This window comes from Hemitrygon akajei, chromosome 3, assembly GCF_048418815.1.
Source record: "Hemitrygon akajei chromosome 3, sHemAka1.3, whole genome shotgun sequence".
NCBI lineage: Eukaryota > Metazoa > Chordata > Chondrichthyes > Myliobatiformes > Dasyatidae > Hemitrygon > Hemitrygon akajei.
The window spans coordinates 89,063,210-89,080,797 of record NC_133126.1 but is presented as its reverse complement, the minus strand read 5'-3'; the positions used below and the strand labels follow the sequence as shown (position 1 = coordinate 89,080,797).

General features: G+C 41.4%; 1 protein-coding gene across 4 annotated transcripts in view; it reads left to right on the top strand.

Annotated features, from left to right (window-relative positions):
- The window catches only part of rpap1 (RNA polymerase II associated protein 1), a 150,545-nt gene that overhangs the window by 95,755 nt on the left and 37,202 nt on the right, over window positions 1–17,588 (top strand). For all 4 annotated transcript variants that reach the window (XM_073040307.1, XM_073040304.1, XM_073040305.1 and 1 more), the window contains exons 12-16: window positions 1,168–1,368; window positions 6,951–7,085; window positions 8,255–8,434; window positions 12,588–12,745; window positions 13,213–13,395. In XM_073040307.1, coding sequence (XP_072896408.1) covers window positions 1,168–1,368; window positions 6,951–7,085; window positions 8,255–8,434; window positions 12,588–12,745; window positions 13,213–13,395 — 857 coding nt within the window. The remainder of the gene's footprint in view (window positions 1–1,167; window positions 1,369–6,950; window positions 7,086–8,254; window positions 8,435–12,587; window positions 12,746–13,212; window positions 13,396–17,588) is intronic.

The following is a 17,588-nucleotide window of genomic DNA, read 5'->3' as shown; positions in this document are numbered from 1 at the left end:
AAAATGTGTCACAACTCAGGTCATACTTGGGCCTTGTAAACTACTATCACCGGTTTTGCCCAAACAGTGCTACGGTGCTGCACCCATTGGCACATTGTTGCAAACGGGGCAAAGTGTGAATGGTCAGAAAGAGGTGTAAGAGTATTGAAGGAAACAAAGGGACTAATCACATCAGATGCTTGGGGTCTTCCCCTCCTTCCCTTCTGTGGGCCATGGCAATAGACTCTCCTCTGCTTAAAGGTGCTGTACCAGCATTCCCAAGAAATCAAGTCTGCCGAATCCTTCAGGAGATATAAAATTGTTGGTTCGTTTAGATTATGTTATGTAACTTAAAGTGAAATAACAGGCTGCAGATTGCAGTGATAGTAATATCTAAAGATTTTGTGAGCTGCTTGCAAAACATCACCGTGTATTGCCAGCACCATCTTGGTTCGTATTAGCCTTCTGTTTTTATTAAGCAAAGGAGTCAGATAGTTGAGGATCATCCAGTATTATGGAGCAGCCTTCTGCTTGGTGTGAGACTACAGGGAACTCCAAGTGTGTACTTGCAAAGCCATTGATGGGAGTGTAGAGGAAGGAGGATGAGATCAGTAACTTGTCCAGGACACTTGAAACGTAAGTAATATTTCTTTCTTTGTAGATGCTACTGCATTTGCTGAGTATGTCCAGCACTTCCTGTTTCTATTTCAGATTTTCAGCATGTGTATTATTTAGCTTTCCATGCCAGTTTAACCATAATCAGAGATCCAGCAAGCAAAATATTGCAGTTTTTGCAGTCGGAAATAAGAACAGCTGTGACAGTATCTGCAGAGAGTGAGGAAGATTTGATGCTTCAGATCAAAGATGTTTTATCAGTAGGTTTTATCAGCATGAAAGGGTGAACTTGTTGAACTGTAAGGTGGTGAACTTCAGCTCTCTTTACCAGCCTGTCCTGAGCTGCCTGTGATGTATATGTGCGTTTTTATATTAAAGAGAGATAGAATTGCTTTTTCCTTAGTTATAACTTGTGTCATCGTTCTGTCGTGGTCATTCATTTGTCTTCCTCTCGCCCTGTTAATGTATGAAGTTGCCTGTATCTGAAAATAGATTGTCAATCAGTGACCATTATACATTATATTTCTCCAAGCTATTCTTGGATGTAATAAACAGGAACTTTTTTTCCTACAGGAATGTCTTGACAGGACCTTCTGCTGGTACTTGGGGTCATCAGTGTTTCCCCTCCGGCCTAATGAAACAGAGGAGGATGATGACGATGATGAAGAGGAGGAGGATGATGAGGAAGAATCAAAAATGAAACAAAGCGAGAAAGCCAAGTCCAAGGAAGATAAGAAAGCAGATACAGATGTTGCCCGTGTGGATATTATTAAAGTAATGTCCTTAAAACACGTGTCGGTTTGTAATAGAGTGTATTTACTGTATTTAATAAATATTGAAAAGTTAACTGTTCCCCAACCTCCCACCCAGGACCTTGATCCACTCTTGTAGCCTTCCTATTTGTGCTTCCCCCTCCACCCATTCATCCACACTTGGTTGTGCTGACCTATGTTTAAACTTATGTGACAGCTTGAGACCTATAAGCTGTATCACATTGGCTTGTAGATCAAAAACATTACAGATGCGGAAAATCTGAAATAAAAACAAAAGTGCTGGAAACACATAGGTTAGGCAGCATCTGTGGAATAGGAAGTAATAGAGAGTAAGGAAATTAGTTTTCAAACGTAGGGAAGATGGAAGAAAAATGGGTAGAACAAAGGGAACCTTTCTAATGGAATGAGATGAAACATGTTTCTTTAGTTGGAATATTTTGTGCATAACGTGTTACCTTCTTTGTGTATAATGCGTTGCTACAATAACTGCTACATTAACTCACTTTGTTTCATCCTGTCAGAGATGTTCCCTTTGTTCTATTTGTGCCTCTCCACCTTCTCTGCGACCGAAAGCCAACCTGTGTTCTCTCCTCTCCAGTTGTAAAGAAGGGTCCTGGTCTTGGAACATTAACTGCTTCACTCTCCGTAGATGCTGTCTGACCTTCTAAATGTTTTCTGGCATTTTCTGTTTTTATGTGCAAGATTGTGTCACAGTCAAGCATTGATAGGTGAGGGAGTGAAACAGGATGGAACTAGGTAAACCATATATCCCATTGAGATGGGCAGATAAAAATTGGCATATAAAAGAGCCAGCACTCTTCTGGGGACAGTGGGGTAACTTTGGGTGGCTTTTTAATTACAAGCACTTAACTCAGAATTATGTGTTTAATTTATGCTGACTATGTAAAAAGGATGCACCTCCAGTAACTACGATTATAAGAAGTGCACAGCACCCATTCCCAAACTGCAGCCACCATTGTAATACAGCCAAAAGAGCAAGCAGTTTATGGAAAAAAGGCTCCCACAATACAGCAACATAAAAATGACCATGTAATTAGTTTTAGTGTTAGGGTTTGAGAGATCTGTATTGGCTAGGTCTCTGCAGTGTGCTTCCTTGGTCATCTTTGAGTCACAGCCGACACACTTGATTCTGTGCATGTGATGTCAGTCTTTTTCTTATCAGTCTGGGTGTGCTTAAGTGGGAAATGATTGTTTTTGTTCCCTGGAGCAAATACTGCAAAGTAATTTCAAGATTATTTTAATATTCCTAGTCCCTTTAGAAATGAACTCTTTTTAATTTCCTCTGAATCAAAGTCAGGTTTCTGTTGGTTTTTGGGCCAAGTTAAAGGAGTTCCTCCTGGGTTTATGTTTGTGTGATGTGAAGGTGATATAAGAAACACATGAAATCATGATGCAGAGTATTTGCTTGTCCCAGGGTGTCAGAGGGAAGGTCTAAGGGCATCTCTAAGTGGGCCACTGAAGTGGAAAGTCGTTTGTTTCTTCTTCTCTCCATGATCTGCACTTTGTGGACGATGAGTGCAAGTCATCAAGTGAGGTCTGAAGATCAATAAAGATGCTTCCTTATTGACAATTGCTAACTGACGTATACCACAACATATATATATATATTTTTGTATTTATTGAGATCCAGTGCAGAATAAGCCCTTCCGGCACTTCGAACAGCGCAGCTCAGCGACTCCCGATTTAACCCTAGCCTGATCGCATGAAAATTTACAACAACCAATTAACCTACCAACCGGTATGTCTTTGGTCTGTGGGAGGAAACCAACGCAGTCACAGGGAGAATGTCCAAAATCCATTCAGGCAGCAGCGGGAAATGAACCCGGAGTGCTGGTACTTTAAGGCGTTAGGCTAACCACTACATTACCGTGCTGCCCAAAAATTATTTCTATAGAACTTACATATCAACAAACATTATCAACAATGACCTTTGAAATTTTGGATATGATCAGCTATGATTTTGGAATTGAAATTTACATGGGTATATAACATTGTCACATAAAGCCAGTGCTCAAACAGGGATTTGAACCCCAGAACCTCAGATTAAAAGTCTGATGCTTTACCGACTTGTACTGCTGACACATAGCGTTTGCCCCTTTGCTGTCCATTTCCCAAGAAATAAAAGCCACCAGTCCATTCACCCTTTTTTGGTTATTTTCTGTGTCTTTAACTGCAGTTTTAATGACCATGTATATGAAGTTCAAGTCTCTTTGGATCTTCCTGTTTCTAACTTTTCAGTGTTGAACAAGTATTCTGTTCTTTTCTCTCTCAGGTCTAAAATGGACGACCTGACAATTACTTGATTGAAATCTATTTGTTTTAGCTTTCCTCTTCTCTCACTTGTTTGAGCATTTTGAAGTGTAATGGTGTCTTCCTGATGAAGAGTCTCTGTCCTGAAATGTCAACTGTTTACTCTTTTCCATAGATGCTACCTGGCCTGCTGAGTTCCTCCTGCATTTTGTGTGTTGCTTTGGATTCCCAGCATTGGCAGTTTTTCTCGTGTTGATGTCTTCCATGTTGTTTACAGTGCTACCAGTATTTGTTACTGACACGCCTGGTTATGCAGCTTCCTGTCCATTAGTCTGTCATAAGATTGTTAGTTGCATCCAAACGTTGGTCCTTGTGAGTAACTAGCAGCATCCCACTAATTTGATTATCGGCCCTTACCTCTACTGCCTTTTGCTGCTGCAGTAATTTTGCAAACAGGTCAATATTTATCCATCAGTTCCGTAAGTCTTTCGCAAGGAACTTTAATCCACAGAAATATCATGGACAATCTTTTGTCTCCTATTTCAGACCTGTTCAAAAATGAAATTAGATTCATTGGGCATGCTGTACCATTGTTTTGTACTAGATCTGCTTGATCAATCAATAATTTTCAATGTGCTCAGTGCTCTCCATGCTTAATTATAGACTCCGGTTATTTCCCAGAAATGGACTTTATGCTAAATAATCTAAAGAGTGAAATTTTCCCATCCAAATGAACGGATCCCAAATTGAGGCAAATTTGGAAGCTTATAAAAGCATTGTGATAAGGTTACTGGAAATCTGAAACTTGAAACTGTGAGTGTGAGAAATATTCAACATGTCAGGCAGCATCTATGTAAAGAGAATTAGCATTACATGTCAATGACTTCTGCAAATATTTGCAGCATTTTCTGTTTTAGTTTTGGAAGATTATGTTTCTGCAACATTCTTAACTACCTCTGGATCATGGAATTAAAAGTAACAGTCCTGGGGATTTGTCATCCTTTTGTGCAACAAATTCTACTTTTCTGTTATTTTATCTTGCCTTCCGATGATTTTGTGGGTGATGCAGAGGAGGTACGTCTCTACATTGGAGGTGTAAGGCACTCCTTCTCTCTACAAGCCTGCAGGTCACCGTTGGGCAAGGTGTAGCATTTGCTTAGCCCTCCCCCCACCCCCGATCAGGGTCACACGAAGCCATGGGAGCAGGTGGTGGATGGTCGTACGAGCAGTTGGTGCATATCACAAGTCCTGGTTATGCAACCACTGACGGCAGGCAGTCCATCTCTGAAGAGTATTGGTAATGGCTGGGGTCACCTGTCTTGTAAAGACTCGACCAGAGAAGGCAATTACAAACCACTAAAGTAGAAAAATTTGCCAAGAACAATCACGATCATGGAAAGTCCAAGATTGCCTACATCATATGACCCAGTGCATAACAAACAAACAATGATTGTGGCTAGTCCCAGTCAATTCCGTATTTGATTTCTTCTTTCTCTATTGTGAATGTTGATGCCAGGTGCTTACTTTTCATTTCCAAAGCACCACTATTCACTTTTAAGAGACCAGGCTTCTGGCCATTTTTTACTTAACACGAGATATCATTTGCATTTGTTTTGTTTTTGTTTCTCGTTTTGTAGTTTTTATTGTGTTTTGTCACCTTTTGTACTTCCAATGACCACACAGTTTTTTGCCTTTCTATGTATTTTTACTTTTACTTTTGTTTTTTTTGGGCAAGTAAAGATTTTGCCCTTGGGGTATAAATTGGTTCCATTTCATATTGTAAACTGTGCCATAGCTGTTTTATCCATTAGCAGAATTTGCCAGCTTACTGTGGAGATTCTAGATCTCAGTGCTTAATGTCAGCTTCCTCTAAAGCTGTCAGCTTTACTACTTCCTTTTGACTTCTTTTGAACTCATTTTATCATGATTGTTGTTAGATAAATGTCCATTCACCATTAAATGAATCTGGCTCTTTACTCATAAATACATCTGCTATGACTTGTTCCCTTGTCGGCTACTGATGGAAATGTTTTCATCCACACATGAGCTGTTTTCTTCTTAGCCCCATGTAATACTCCCTCTGTGTGTATAATGAATTGATTCACTTCTCTCTGTTATCCTGTAGTTTTCAAATCACCTTTTTTTCCCCTTTATCTGCTTCCATTTGTTTATATGTTTTAGCATGCACAATCCTGCCCTTTATCCCCTCATTTCCTTCTCTCTCTGTGACTCTCTTGTTCTGGAGTCTGTGTGATCAGAGAGGCCCATGCCTGTGTTTTATCATTACACTGAATGTTGTCCCTTAAGAGCTGCCGCTTTCACTGTGAAGTATAATTTTTGTTTAAATGCCTATCCACTTTCCTCATTTCACTGTAGTGCCCTACAGGAAGTTATTATGTTCAGAAAAGGAATGCTCCCCATTTCTTCGCCAATCCTGATAATCATCTTCTATCCTCCAAGGTCTGTGTCCTCTTAGCCTTCAAACTGCTTCTGATTTTCACTGTGCCTGTGCCTTTGGCAGCCTACAATCCAAACCATGGAATACCATGTCTATGTTCCTCTTCTTTGCTACCTCTTTCCTTCTGTCGCTGTGGCTTAAAGCATGCAGTCGGTCTTTGATCGTGTCCAAATAACTCATTCTTTGACTCAGTGACAAATATGACTAACTCTCTTGTGCGTGATCTGGAACATTTCAGGACATTAAAAGTACTATTTAAATGGAAGCTGCTGTAAATTTGGGACAGTCTTGGAGTGCTTTTTCCATTCTGCCATCAAGAAGTCTTATTTATTCAGTTTAGATGTTTTAGCTTCCACAGCTTTATTTTATGGATTTGATAGAGTTTCCCAACCGACTAGGCTTATGGTACATAAAGGGGCATGTGAGCCTAACAGCTTGCCTTTTTTAAGAATAAACTTTCAAACATGCAACTAAGACCAAATGCCTCCTCAAACGAAGCAGACTTTTTAAGTTGTAAGGATTGCATTTATTGTTCTTTCTCTTAGATGGAAGGCAAAGGCACACTGATCCATTCGCCCATTCTGTTTTCATATCCTTTAAATCCCTTGTCTAATAAATAAGTATTGTCACACCTTTGAAGTGCTCAGTTGACTACCAGCCTTGATAGCTGCACAGTTTAGTGAATTCCAGCTGTCCCTTTGGATAGAAACATTTCTTGACATCATTACTGAAGGGCCTAGCTCTAAACTTAAGTGGACATCTTTCTGTTCACTGCAAGATGAGATGGGATAGAAAGATTCCTTTGGTTGTGCTGTGTTTTACTGTCTCTGTTGTTTCCCACTTACCCAATGCAGGGTTTGCTGAAGATGCAAGTTCTTCACCGTCTGCGTTACATTCTGGAAGTTGTCCGACCTGTGCCTTCGGTCGTCCTTGACATTTTGGAGATCCTGATTCGAATAGCAAGACACTCTTCTGAGGCTTGTAATCAGGTAATCAACATTGACAGTAATTACCTTCTCATGTTAACAATTCTGCATACACCTATTACAGAATACTCACTTATCATCATATCAAGTATTTCATATATTTGGGACATTCCAGGATTCTGTACAGCCATTGAAGTACTATGCTGAGTCACGGTTGTAGTGTAGGAATTTCAACATTGATGAATAGTCAGGTCTTGCAAACAAAAGTGTGATGCTAAGTGACCATTTGCTTGAGAGCTACATACTGCTTAGAATTCTGGAGAGAAGCTGCCCTGTGTTTCAAATGTGACAACTTTTCTGTTCGTCTATAAGTAACTGGTGCTTCCATTTAGCACCTCAGTCGAACAGCAGTAAAGCTATATGGGATCCTGTGCTGTAGCAGAAATCTAAGCTAGAGATGAGTGTGTAAATGGTATTCCAAAACTTGTATTACAATTGGGACTCAGTAGGGTGGGTGGTGGGGAATGTGAGCAGTACACTTGAAGCAGAGAAAAACAGTGGATCTCCTGGAAGATGTATGTCTTAGCAAAAATGATGTGCATGAGGAGGGAGCTATTTAAAAAAAAAGTGTTGCCAGCCCAAGGAAGTAACGTGCTTCTGCAAACTGATCATAAAAGTAAAGAAGCAGACATGAGGCAGAATATAAAAGAGAAGAGATCACAAAATTAGTCATTTAGATTCAGGTAATAATGGTTGAGTGGAGCTCCCATGTTAAAGCACTGTGTCTGTACTATAAAGCGACTGTCTAGTTAATCATATCCAGTGTTGTTTACCCAATCTATACAATCTTTTCCTTTCCAGGTACATGTCTTGAATGTTCCAATTTAATTTGCTTTCAGTACCCTTTTCTAGATTATCATGATCTATTGCATTTAAAAAGCAAAATAAATCCTCTGAATATAAGTTTCCGGTTTTGTCAGTTACCCTAAATTTGTATTTGCCTGACTTTCCTACTAGTGGAACCAGATTTTGGCTACTTATTCTATTAAATCCATAATCCTAGTTCACAAGAAGGACTTGTTAAGATTGCGTGGGCAAAGACGTTAGAATGGCCCTTTGGTGGCCATATTTCGATACCACTGGTTTTGACCTGACAGCTGTTGATGCTGGAGATGCTGAATCTAAAAGTAGGATAATAATTGTTCTAAGATTGTACCTTCTGTCTTGCTCAGATTCTAGGGTGCCCAAGGCTAATGGAGACAATTGTCTCAGAATTCTTACCATCTACCTGGACGATTCAGACTCTGACAACGGATGAACCGATAACCAGTAGCTATGGTGTGCCAGTTGCTGCTGCCATGAAATTGTTTCGTGTCCTGGCATCTGCAGGAAGGAACATGTCGGCTATTTTGGTAAATGTTATCCAGGCCTATCCCATTCTTCATCTGACAGACTGTGGCTGTAAACAAGGGAACAAATGGATGATGTGCTTTTAAGGATGTTTGTTGTTTTTTATTTGGTTTGCCTTTGTAGGTCTGTGGCTGGTCCAATCTTTTCTTTTTACCTTCTTTTATATTTAATAGTCTTTTATTTACAATTAACTAACTTGCTTTTTGAGATGCAGGTGCCAGTGAATTCCACTTCATTATTACAGTGTAAAATGAAATTGTAATCACTTATATTTTTGTTGTAATGCTCTTTAATTTATCCTCTCATCATTTCTACAGACATAATATTAATATTTGCCTTTTATATGGTAGAATGCACAACACCAGAACAGATCAATATGCCCAGTTGATCTTTGCTAATGTTTTATCTTCATATGAACTGCCTCTCAACCCTCCTAACATCTCCTCTGTGCCATTACCATGTACTTAAGCAGCTTCCCCTTAAATGCATCAATGCTATTCACTCTCTACCTCTTGTACAGTAGTTTTTAGTTTATTCTTTGAAGTGACTCCAGAATACTTTATGGATTTATTAATGACTACTCATGGATGTAGTCAAATCACAAATGGAAGCATCTTTTTATGCTTACAACAAGCATTATTGTAATCTCAAAGTTCTGTGTTAGTTGTCTCTTTTCAGAGGAAAGGCACTCAGCCTGTTCAATCTTTGCGATGATTCTTCTTCAATGAACTTTGTGAAACCATCAATATCCACGAAGCCACACACCCAGAGGCTGCTTTCATCATCACTGTAGACTTTAACCAAGCGTCTCTGACTGAGCTTACCTGAAGTTCTACCAACACGTCGAGGTGAGCACACGGGGAAGAAGTATACTCGACTACTGCTACTCTCCCTTCTGCAATGCCTACAAGGCACTTCTCCACCCTCCGTTTGGAAAGTCTGACCATTCCTCATCTTGCTTCTACTGGCCTACAGGCAGAAATTGAAGCAGGAAGTGGCCATAGTGAAAACTATCCACTGCTGGTCCAACCAATCAGACTCAATGTTACAAGACTGCTTTGGTAGTGTCATCTGGGAGGTAGTTCAAGCTGAGAACATCTCTGAAAACACGGAGGTAGTCACAAGCTTCATTTGGAAGTGCATTGAAGACATTGTTCCCCAAAAATTGGTCCAGGTCTATCCAAACCAGAAGCCTTGGATAAATAGTTTAGTGGATGTTGCTCTCAGCGCAAGGGATAATGTCTTTGCCTCCAGAGACTAACAGGAGCTTAAGAGATGCCACTGTGATTTATGCAGAGCCATCAAGGTGGCAAAATGGCAACACAGGGAAAACCCAGTCACAACTCTGTGACAATGACACACGCAGCTTATGGCAAGAACTGCACACTATCTCAGACTTCCAGAGGACACGCAGCAGTACAGCCAATATTGCCGCCTCACTCCGGATGAGGTACATGTTTTTTACACTCGATTCGAGGTTAAAAGGACTGAACCCCCGAAGAGAACTACAGTTGAGACTTGTTCTGTGGTCATCTCTGAGACTGACGTACGTAGAACATACCAATGTGTCAACAGCCGCAAGGCAGCGGGGCCGGACGGCATCCCAGGGTGCATCCTCAAAGTGTGTGCTGAACAGCTGGCTGGGGTGTTTACGGACATTTTTAATCTCTCCCTCCCCCAGTGTGTAGTGCCTTCCTGCTTCAAATTGTCCATCATTGTCCCTGTACCTAAGAAAACCAAGGCAGCATAACTGAACGATTGGCACCCTGTTGCACTCACCTCAATTATAAGCAAATGCTTTGAGAGGCTGGGTAAAGACTACATCTGCAGCATGCTGCCACCCACACTGGACCCCCTACAATTCACCTACCGACAGACCCAGTCCACCCATGACACCATAGGCACAGCACGACACACCATCCTCACTTGCCTGGAGAAGAGGGATACATACATTAGAATGCTGTTCCTGGACAGCAGTTCAGCATTTAACACCATCATTCCCTCCAGACTTGACAGGAAGCTCAGAGACCTCAGCCTGCACCCCGCCTTGTGCAGCTGGATCCTAGACTTCCTATCGGATCACCGACAGGTGGTAAGGATGGGCTCCCTCACCTCTGACCCTCAATACAGGTGTCCCCCAGGGTTGTGTTCTGAGTCCCCTTCTCTACTACTTTTACACCCACAATTGTATTGCCACACACAGCTTCAATCTGCTGATCAGATTCACAGATGACCCGACTTTGATCAGCCTTATTTCTATCAGTAATGAGACAGTCTATGGAGAAAAGGTTGACACCCTGACACAGTGGTGCCAGGATAACAACCTCTCCCTCAATGTCCAAAATAACAAAGGAGTTGATTGTGGATTACAGGAGGAACGGAGACAGGATCAACATCAGTGGGTCTGCAGTTGAGAGGTTGATTAGTTTCAAGTTCCTCAGTATACACATCACCGATGATCTCACCTGGACTGTACACACCGGCTTTGTGGCAGAAAAAGCACAACAGCATCTCTTCCACCTCAGGCGACTGAAGAAGTTCGGCATGAGCCTCCAAATCATCAAGACCTTCTACAGGGGCACCACTGAGGGCATCCTTACTGGCTGTATCACCACTGGTACTGGAACTGCACCAACCTTGATCGCTGGACACTGCAGAGAGCGGTATGGACAGCCCAGCACATCTGTTGATGTGAGCATCCCTCCATTGAGGACATTTACAGCAGCAGGTGCAGAAAGAGGGCCTGGAAGATCATCGGGGACACCAGTCACCCCAGAATAAACTGCTTCAGCAGCTTCCGTCTGACAAACGGTACCACAGCATTAAAGCCAGGACCAAGAGGCCACGGGGCAGCTTCTGTCTACAAGCCATTAGACTTTTAAATTCACATGCGTGAACATTGCAACGGAGTCAGAACACAAAAATTTTTACTTCGTCATGTTGTGGGATGGATGTAAGATTTAAATAAAAAAATTCTAATTCTAAATTCTTTCCTGTCTGTTTTCAGTTTTGTAATATCCTTGCACCTTCTCTAATGCCTCTTCATCCTTCTCTGTAAATCCTGTTGAGGTTTTTTGCTTTGCCATTTTTCAAACACATCAATGAGAAAAGACATAAGTAGCCAAGTCTCTATTTATAAAAAGTATCCACTGTCAAATTCTGTTTTGTATCTGTTGCACACTTCTGCATTATTCCTATAGGACATCACTAAATAACGTGGATGCAATCCTCCAGTTTTGATATTTGAAGCCAAAATCAAGATTCTATTTGCCTTTTATTATTATCTTACCAACAGAGATTGAATATTAGCAAGCCCTGTCGAAGAACATCATGCACCACATCTTTCTAGACCATGGGTTCCCAACCTTTTTTTTGTCCCAAGAACAAATATCGTTAAGCAAGGAATCCATGGATGCCAAGTTGGGAACCCCTGTTCTAGACCAAGATTTTTTTTTTATCCTCTTTAAATTTATGCCTTTTGACCTTTCTGTTAAGGTGGCCATGCTATGTCAAAGCTAGGTTGATCCAAAAGTCTAAAACTAGAGGGCACAGGTTAAAGGAGATCTGTGGGACAGAATTTTCACGTGGAGGGTGGTGAATATTTGGAGTGAGTTGCCAAATATTCTGTTTAAAAAGCATTTTGATAGCTACCTGGATCAGAAGTGAGTAGAGAGATATGGGCAGTATCGATGCAAGGAAATGGACAGCCAGTGTTTTGTGTTGAGGCCCTTTATCTGGACTGGAAGGAAAGTGGAAGATGGCCAGTATAAAGAAGTAGGGGTAAAAGGTGGAACAAGAGCTAGCCAGTAATAAGATGGATCAACACCAATGGGTTTGCATGTGAACCACTACCTCATCTGAAGGGCTGTTTAGAGCCCTGGTTGGTGGTGAGGGAGAAGGTGTAGGGGCAGGCATAATGCTGTGCACAGTTACAAGGGAGAGTGCCTGGGGAGGGAGGAGGATTTGTGGGAAGGATGAGTGGATGAGGGAGTCACCAAGACTTCTCTCTGTGATCTCCTTGAAAGAAGTAACCATTTGTTGTGAGCAGATAAGGTGCACCTACCTTGTTCAAATGTTGGGTTATGGTAATTCACAAATGACCAATTTGGCTTAGAATTATGAATGATTTGTGTTGTTGCTTCTGTTTTTAAACAGTTAAGCAAATTCAAGTTGAAAGAGCGAATTGGGAGATTCATAGCACAAGATCCTTGTGACCTGCACTTGGAGCAACAGGAAGCCTATGCATTAAACATTGAGGCTTTGCGGCTATGGGCCGTTGCAGCCAACTATGGACAAGCATGTGACATGTACAGGTGAGCATGCAGTGGGAAACGGGAGATGGGAACATAAAAGATCTGGAATGTACTGAATATGGGGAGTATAATGAAGAATGAGTTGTGTGTATGACTGGATCAGGTGGAAGAGGAGATTGATGAAAGACAGACCAAGCATGGAAAGTGATTTGAAGATTGTTCTGTGTGAGTATATTCCAGGGATTATTATAAATTTTGGCAACAATTTTGGAGTTTTATTTTAGCTGTGCAGATATTTTTCACCTTACCCAGAGATATTAGGGGTGATATTTGGTCCTGGTGTTCGAGACTTGTCTTTGCTGGCCCTTCATTTTCATTGCATTTCAGAAAAATGCTTCCCCTGACCTCAGAATCTCTCCAAATGATACAGCCAATGATGTCCAATACCTTTAGTGTGTGTTTGCATTCAGTCAGATCTCTCAAGCAACAATGTGTTCATTGTTTATTACTCCTTTCACCATCCTCAGGGACTTCTATCCTGCACTGATGAAGATTCTCCAGACCTTACCAAACCTGGTTTCCCAGCCGAGAAAGGAGGATCCATTGTTTGATTATTCCTTGCAGAGAGCTGAGACTCTGGTTTGCCTCCTGATCAGCCTCACTCACAGTTCAGGCTGTACTTCTGAACTGCAGGCCCAGTTCACATCCAGGTACCTCTTTTCCTCTCCCATTTGACCTTATCCAATTGGGGCAAGTTCAATTTTTGTGTGATATCTCTCAAGATTTATTGCTGAGATCAAATCCTTTACAATCCTGAGCCTAGTGTAGTAGTTCTCAACCTTTTTCTGCTTGTGGCCCACTTGTGACTTCCATTTACCTCTGTGATCCCCATCCTCCATAGTCTCCATTAGTTGTTAAAGCTTTCTCAGTCAACTGTACTAATTCTAATATATAGTCAATATTTATGTTTTATGGGTATCGTATGTTAAATATGTTACAGATGTATATGAAAAATAAAACTCTTTCAAAGCTCTGAATAAGACGATTTTCCAGAACATGGATACAATTTGAATGTTTAGTATAATCCAGTGCTGCGTTTGAATTTTGCTGAGCTGTTGTATCACTCTGCAGCTCAGAAAGACATTCTTGCAATGTGGCGTCAACATCATTCACGTTCACCCCATTGGGTGTCCCTGATGATGGATGCTGCTTTTCTGCAATGTAGGTGTGCTCAATGGAGGGGAGGGCTTTACCCATGATGAACTGGGCTGTATCCACTACTTTTTGAAAGATTTTCCATTCAAGGGCATTGGTGTGTCCATACCAGCCTGTGGTAAAACCAGTCAACATACTCTCTACTAGACATCTGTCGAAGTATTAGATGTCATCCTGAATCTTCACAAGCTTATAAGGAAGTCGAGGTGCTGTTGTGCTTCCTTCATAATTGTACTTGCATGCTGGGTCCAGGATAGGTCCTCTGAAATGATAACAGAGGAATTTAAAGTTGCTGATCCTGTCCACCTTTGAACTGCCTATGAGGACAGGCTCACGGATCTCTAGTTTCCTCCTCCCGAAGTCTGGGCCGGAGAATGAAGTGTTGCAAGCTTTGAGAATCTGCAGCATGATATCAGAACTGAAAGAATGAAGTGCTGACAACAAACTTCAATAGATTAAGGTTACTTTCTCATGGTTATAGAAGGATAAGGAGTATCCAAATTGGTTACGGTTGCCTTCTTGTCAGCTTGAGCCAGACTAGCCATTCTCCTCTGACCTCTCTCATTAATAAGGGGTTTTTGCCTTCAGAATTGCCGCTCACTGGATTTTTTTGTTTGTTTTTCACACCTTACTCTGTAAACTCTAGAGACTGGTGTGTATGAAAACCCCAGGAGATCAGCACTGTCTGAGATACTCAGATCACCCCATCTAGCATCAACGATCAGTCAGTTACTTAGATCACATTTCTTCTCCATTCTGATATTTGGTCTGAACATCTGAATCTGTTGACCATGTCTGCATGCTTTTGTGCATCGTATTACTGCCACATGATTGCCTGTTTAGATATTTGCATTAAGAAGCAGATGTGCAGACATACCTAATAAATTGGCCACTGAGTGTAAATTTTAAGATAAGAGTAAGCACTTAATGATGCAAGGTGCAATGGAAATTTGGAACGCATCCAGAAACATTGAAGTTGAGGGTTAATTAAATATTTTATTAAACTGTAGTGTTGTTGAGAGGAGAAAATTAGCTACGGGCACTAAGCAATCGAGTAGTTAGAATGGTGGCTGAAGAAAATTTGTATGTGTAAGAATGGAATTCCAACACTTAACAACCCTCACACGGCATCGATCCTGACCTTCGGTACTGTTTATGTACAGCTTGTACGTTCATGTGGATTGCCTCCAGACGCTCCAGTTTTCCTCCTGTGATCTAAAAGTTTGCAGGTTGGTAGGTTAATTGTGAGTTGTAACTTGCATTAGGATTGGAAGGAGTGTGAGGTGGGGGTGGTGTGTGGGAAGCAGGCGAGGATGGTGCTGAGGAATGAGTTTATAGTAATTTACTGAAAAGAAAATGTGTTTGGATTGTATGAGTTTTGTAAAAATTAATATCACATGGATGATGTGCACTTGATGCGCTGAAAGACCTGTTTCTGTTCCCTATCTATGACTGAAGTGAGTTCAGACAATTTCTGGGTATCCTCTAGCTGTTCATCTGACTTTCAGCGGAGTGTAATTACTCCAAGGATACCTCTTCTCTCCTTATGTTCACACACACATCACCCACCTACAGGCGCCTTTACCTGGCTGGAGCTCCAGGGTTAATATTCTCTGTTGCTGGTTGAAGCATATTTAATCAGAGTAATTGCTCAGCCATGAAAAATATCTATAGCCGTGCATAATCAGTAACAAAAATAATGCAACTTTTGTGGAAGATGTTTGATGCTTTGTAAAGTGTTTCACATTGTCCTTTTCATTGTTTGTACCTTTGCAGAACTCATAGGCACACTGCTTTCTATTGTTTTATTGGTGTTGGTTTATTATTGTCACATGTACCGAGGTACAGTGACAGCCTTCTTCTGCATGCTCTTCAGACTAAATTATGGCTCAGTGCATTGAGCTAGAGTAAGGTAAAACAATAACAATGCAGAATAAAGTTTACAAGCTACCAAAAAAGTTCAGTGCAGGTAAATTCATGGTTAAATTCATAGTTCAGTGGGCAAATTCATGGCAGATGCAAGTTAATGTGGATAAATGTGAGGTTATCCACTTTGGTGGCAAGAACAGGAAAACAGATTATTTGAATGGTAGCAGATTAGGAAAAGGGGAGGTGCAACAAGACTGGGTGTCATTATACACCAGTCATTGAAAGTGGGCATGCAGGTACAGCATATGATATGCATATGATACAGCATGCAGGTGATATGGTGCAACTCAAACTACCTGCGTCTCAATATCACCAAGACCAAGGAGATGGTGGTGGACTTTAGGAGATCTAGGCCTCATATGGAGCCAGTGATCATTAATGGAGAATGTGTGGAGCAGGTTAAGACCTACAAGTATCTGGGAGTACAGTTAGATGAGAAGCTAGACTGGACTGCCAACACAGATGCCTTGTGCAGGAAGGCACAGAGTCGACTGTACTTCCTTAGAAGGTTGGCGTCATTCAATGTCTGTAGTGAGATGCTGAAGATGTTCTATAGGTCAGTTGTGGAGAGCGCCCTCTTCTTTGTGGTGGCGTGTTGGGGAGGAAGCATTAAGAAGAGGGCCGCCTCACGTCTTAATAAGCTGGTAAGGAAGGCGGGCTCTGTCATGGGCAAAGTACTGGAGAGTTTAACATCGGTAGCTGAGCGAAGGGCGCTGAGTAGGCTACGGTCAATTATGGATAACTCTGAACATCCTCTACATAGCACCATCCAGAGACAGAGAAGCAGTTTCAGCGACAGGTTACTATCGATGCAATGCTCCTCAGACAGGATGAAGAGGTCAATACTCCCCAATGCCATTAGGCTTTACAATTCTACCGCCAGGACTTAAGAACTTTTTAAAAGCTATTATTAATGCTTTTTGAGATAGTGATTTAGATGCATATCATATTTTTTATTTTTTTGCTACAACAAGTGTATGGGACATTGGAAAAATAGTTGAATTTCCCCATGGGGATGAATAAAGTATCTATCTATCTATCTATCTCTATCTAGCAGGTGGTGAAAAAGGCATTCATAGCAAGAGGATTCGAGTACAGGAGCAGGGAGGTTCTACTGCAGTTGTACAAGGCCTTGGTGAGACCACACCTGGAGTATTGTGTGCAGTTTTGGTCCCCTAATCTGAGGAAAGACATTCGTGCCATAGAGGGAGTACAAAGAAGGTTCACCAGATTGATTCCTGGAATGGCAGGGCTTTCATATGAAGAAAGACTGGATCGACTGGGCTTATACTCACTGAAATTTAGAAGATTGAGGGGGGATCTTATTGAAACATAAAATTCTAAAGGGATTGGACAGGAAATAGTTGAGGCCAGTTCATTGGCTATATTTAAGCGGGAGTTAGATATGGCCCTTGTGACTAAAGGGATCAGGGGGTACGGAGAGAAGGCAGGTAGAGGGTTCTGAGTTGGATGATCAGCCATGATCATACTGAATGGTGGTGCAGGCTCGAAGGGCTGAATGGCCTACACCTGCACCTATTTTCTATGTTTCAGGTAAACGGTAAAGTGCACAATCGTAATGAGATAGATTGTGAGGCCAAGGGTCTATGTTATCAGATAAGAGGTCCATTCAAGACTCTGATAATGTAGACTCTTGGCCTCACAATCTACCTCATTATGATTGTGCACTTTATCGTTTACCATGGGATAGAAGCTGTCCTTGAGTTTGGTGGTAGGTGCTTTCAGGATTTCTGATGGG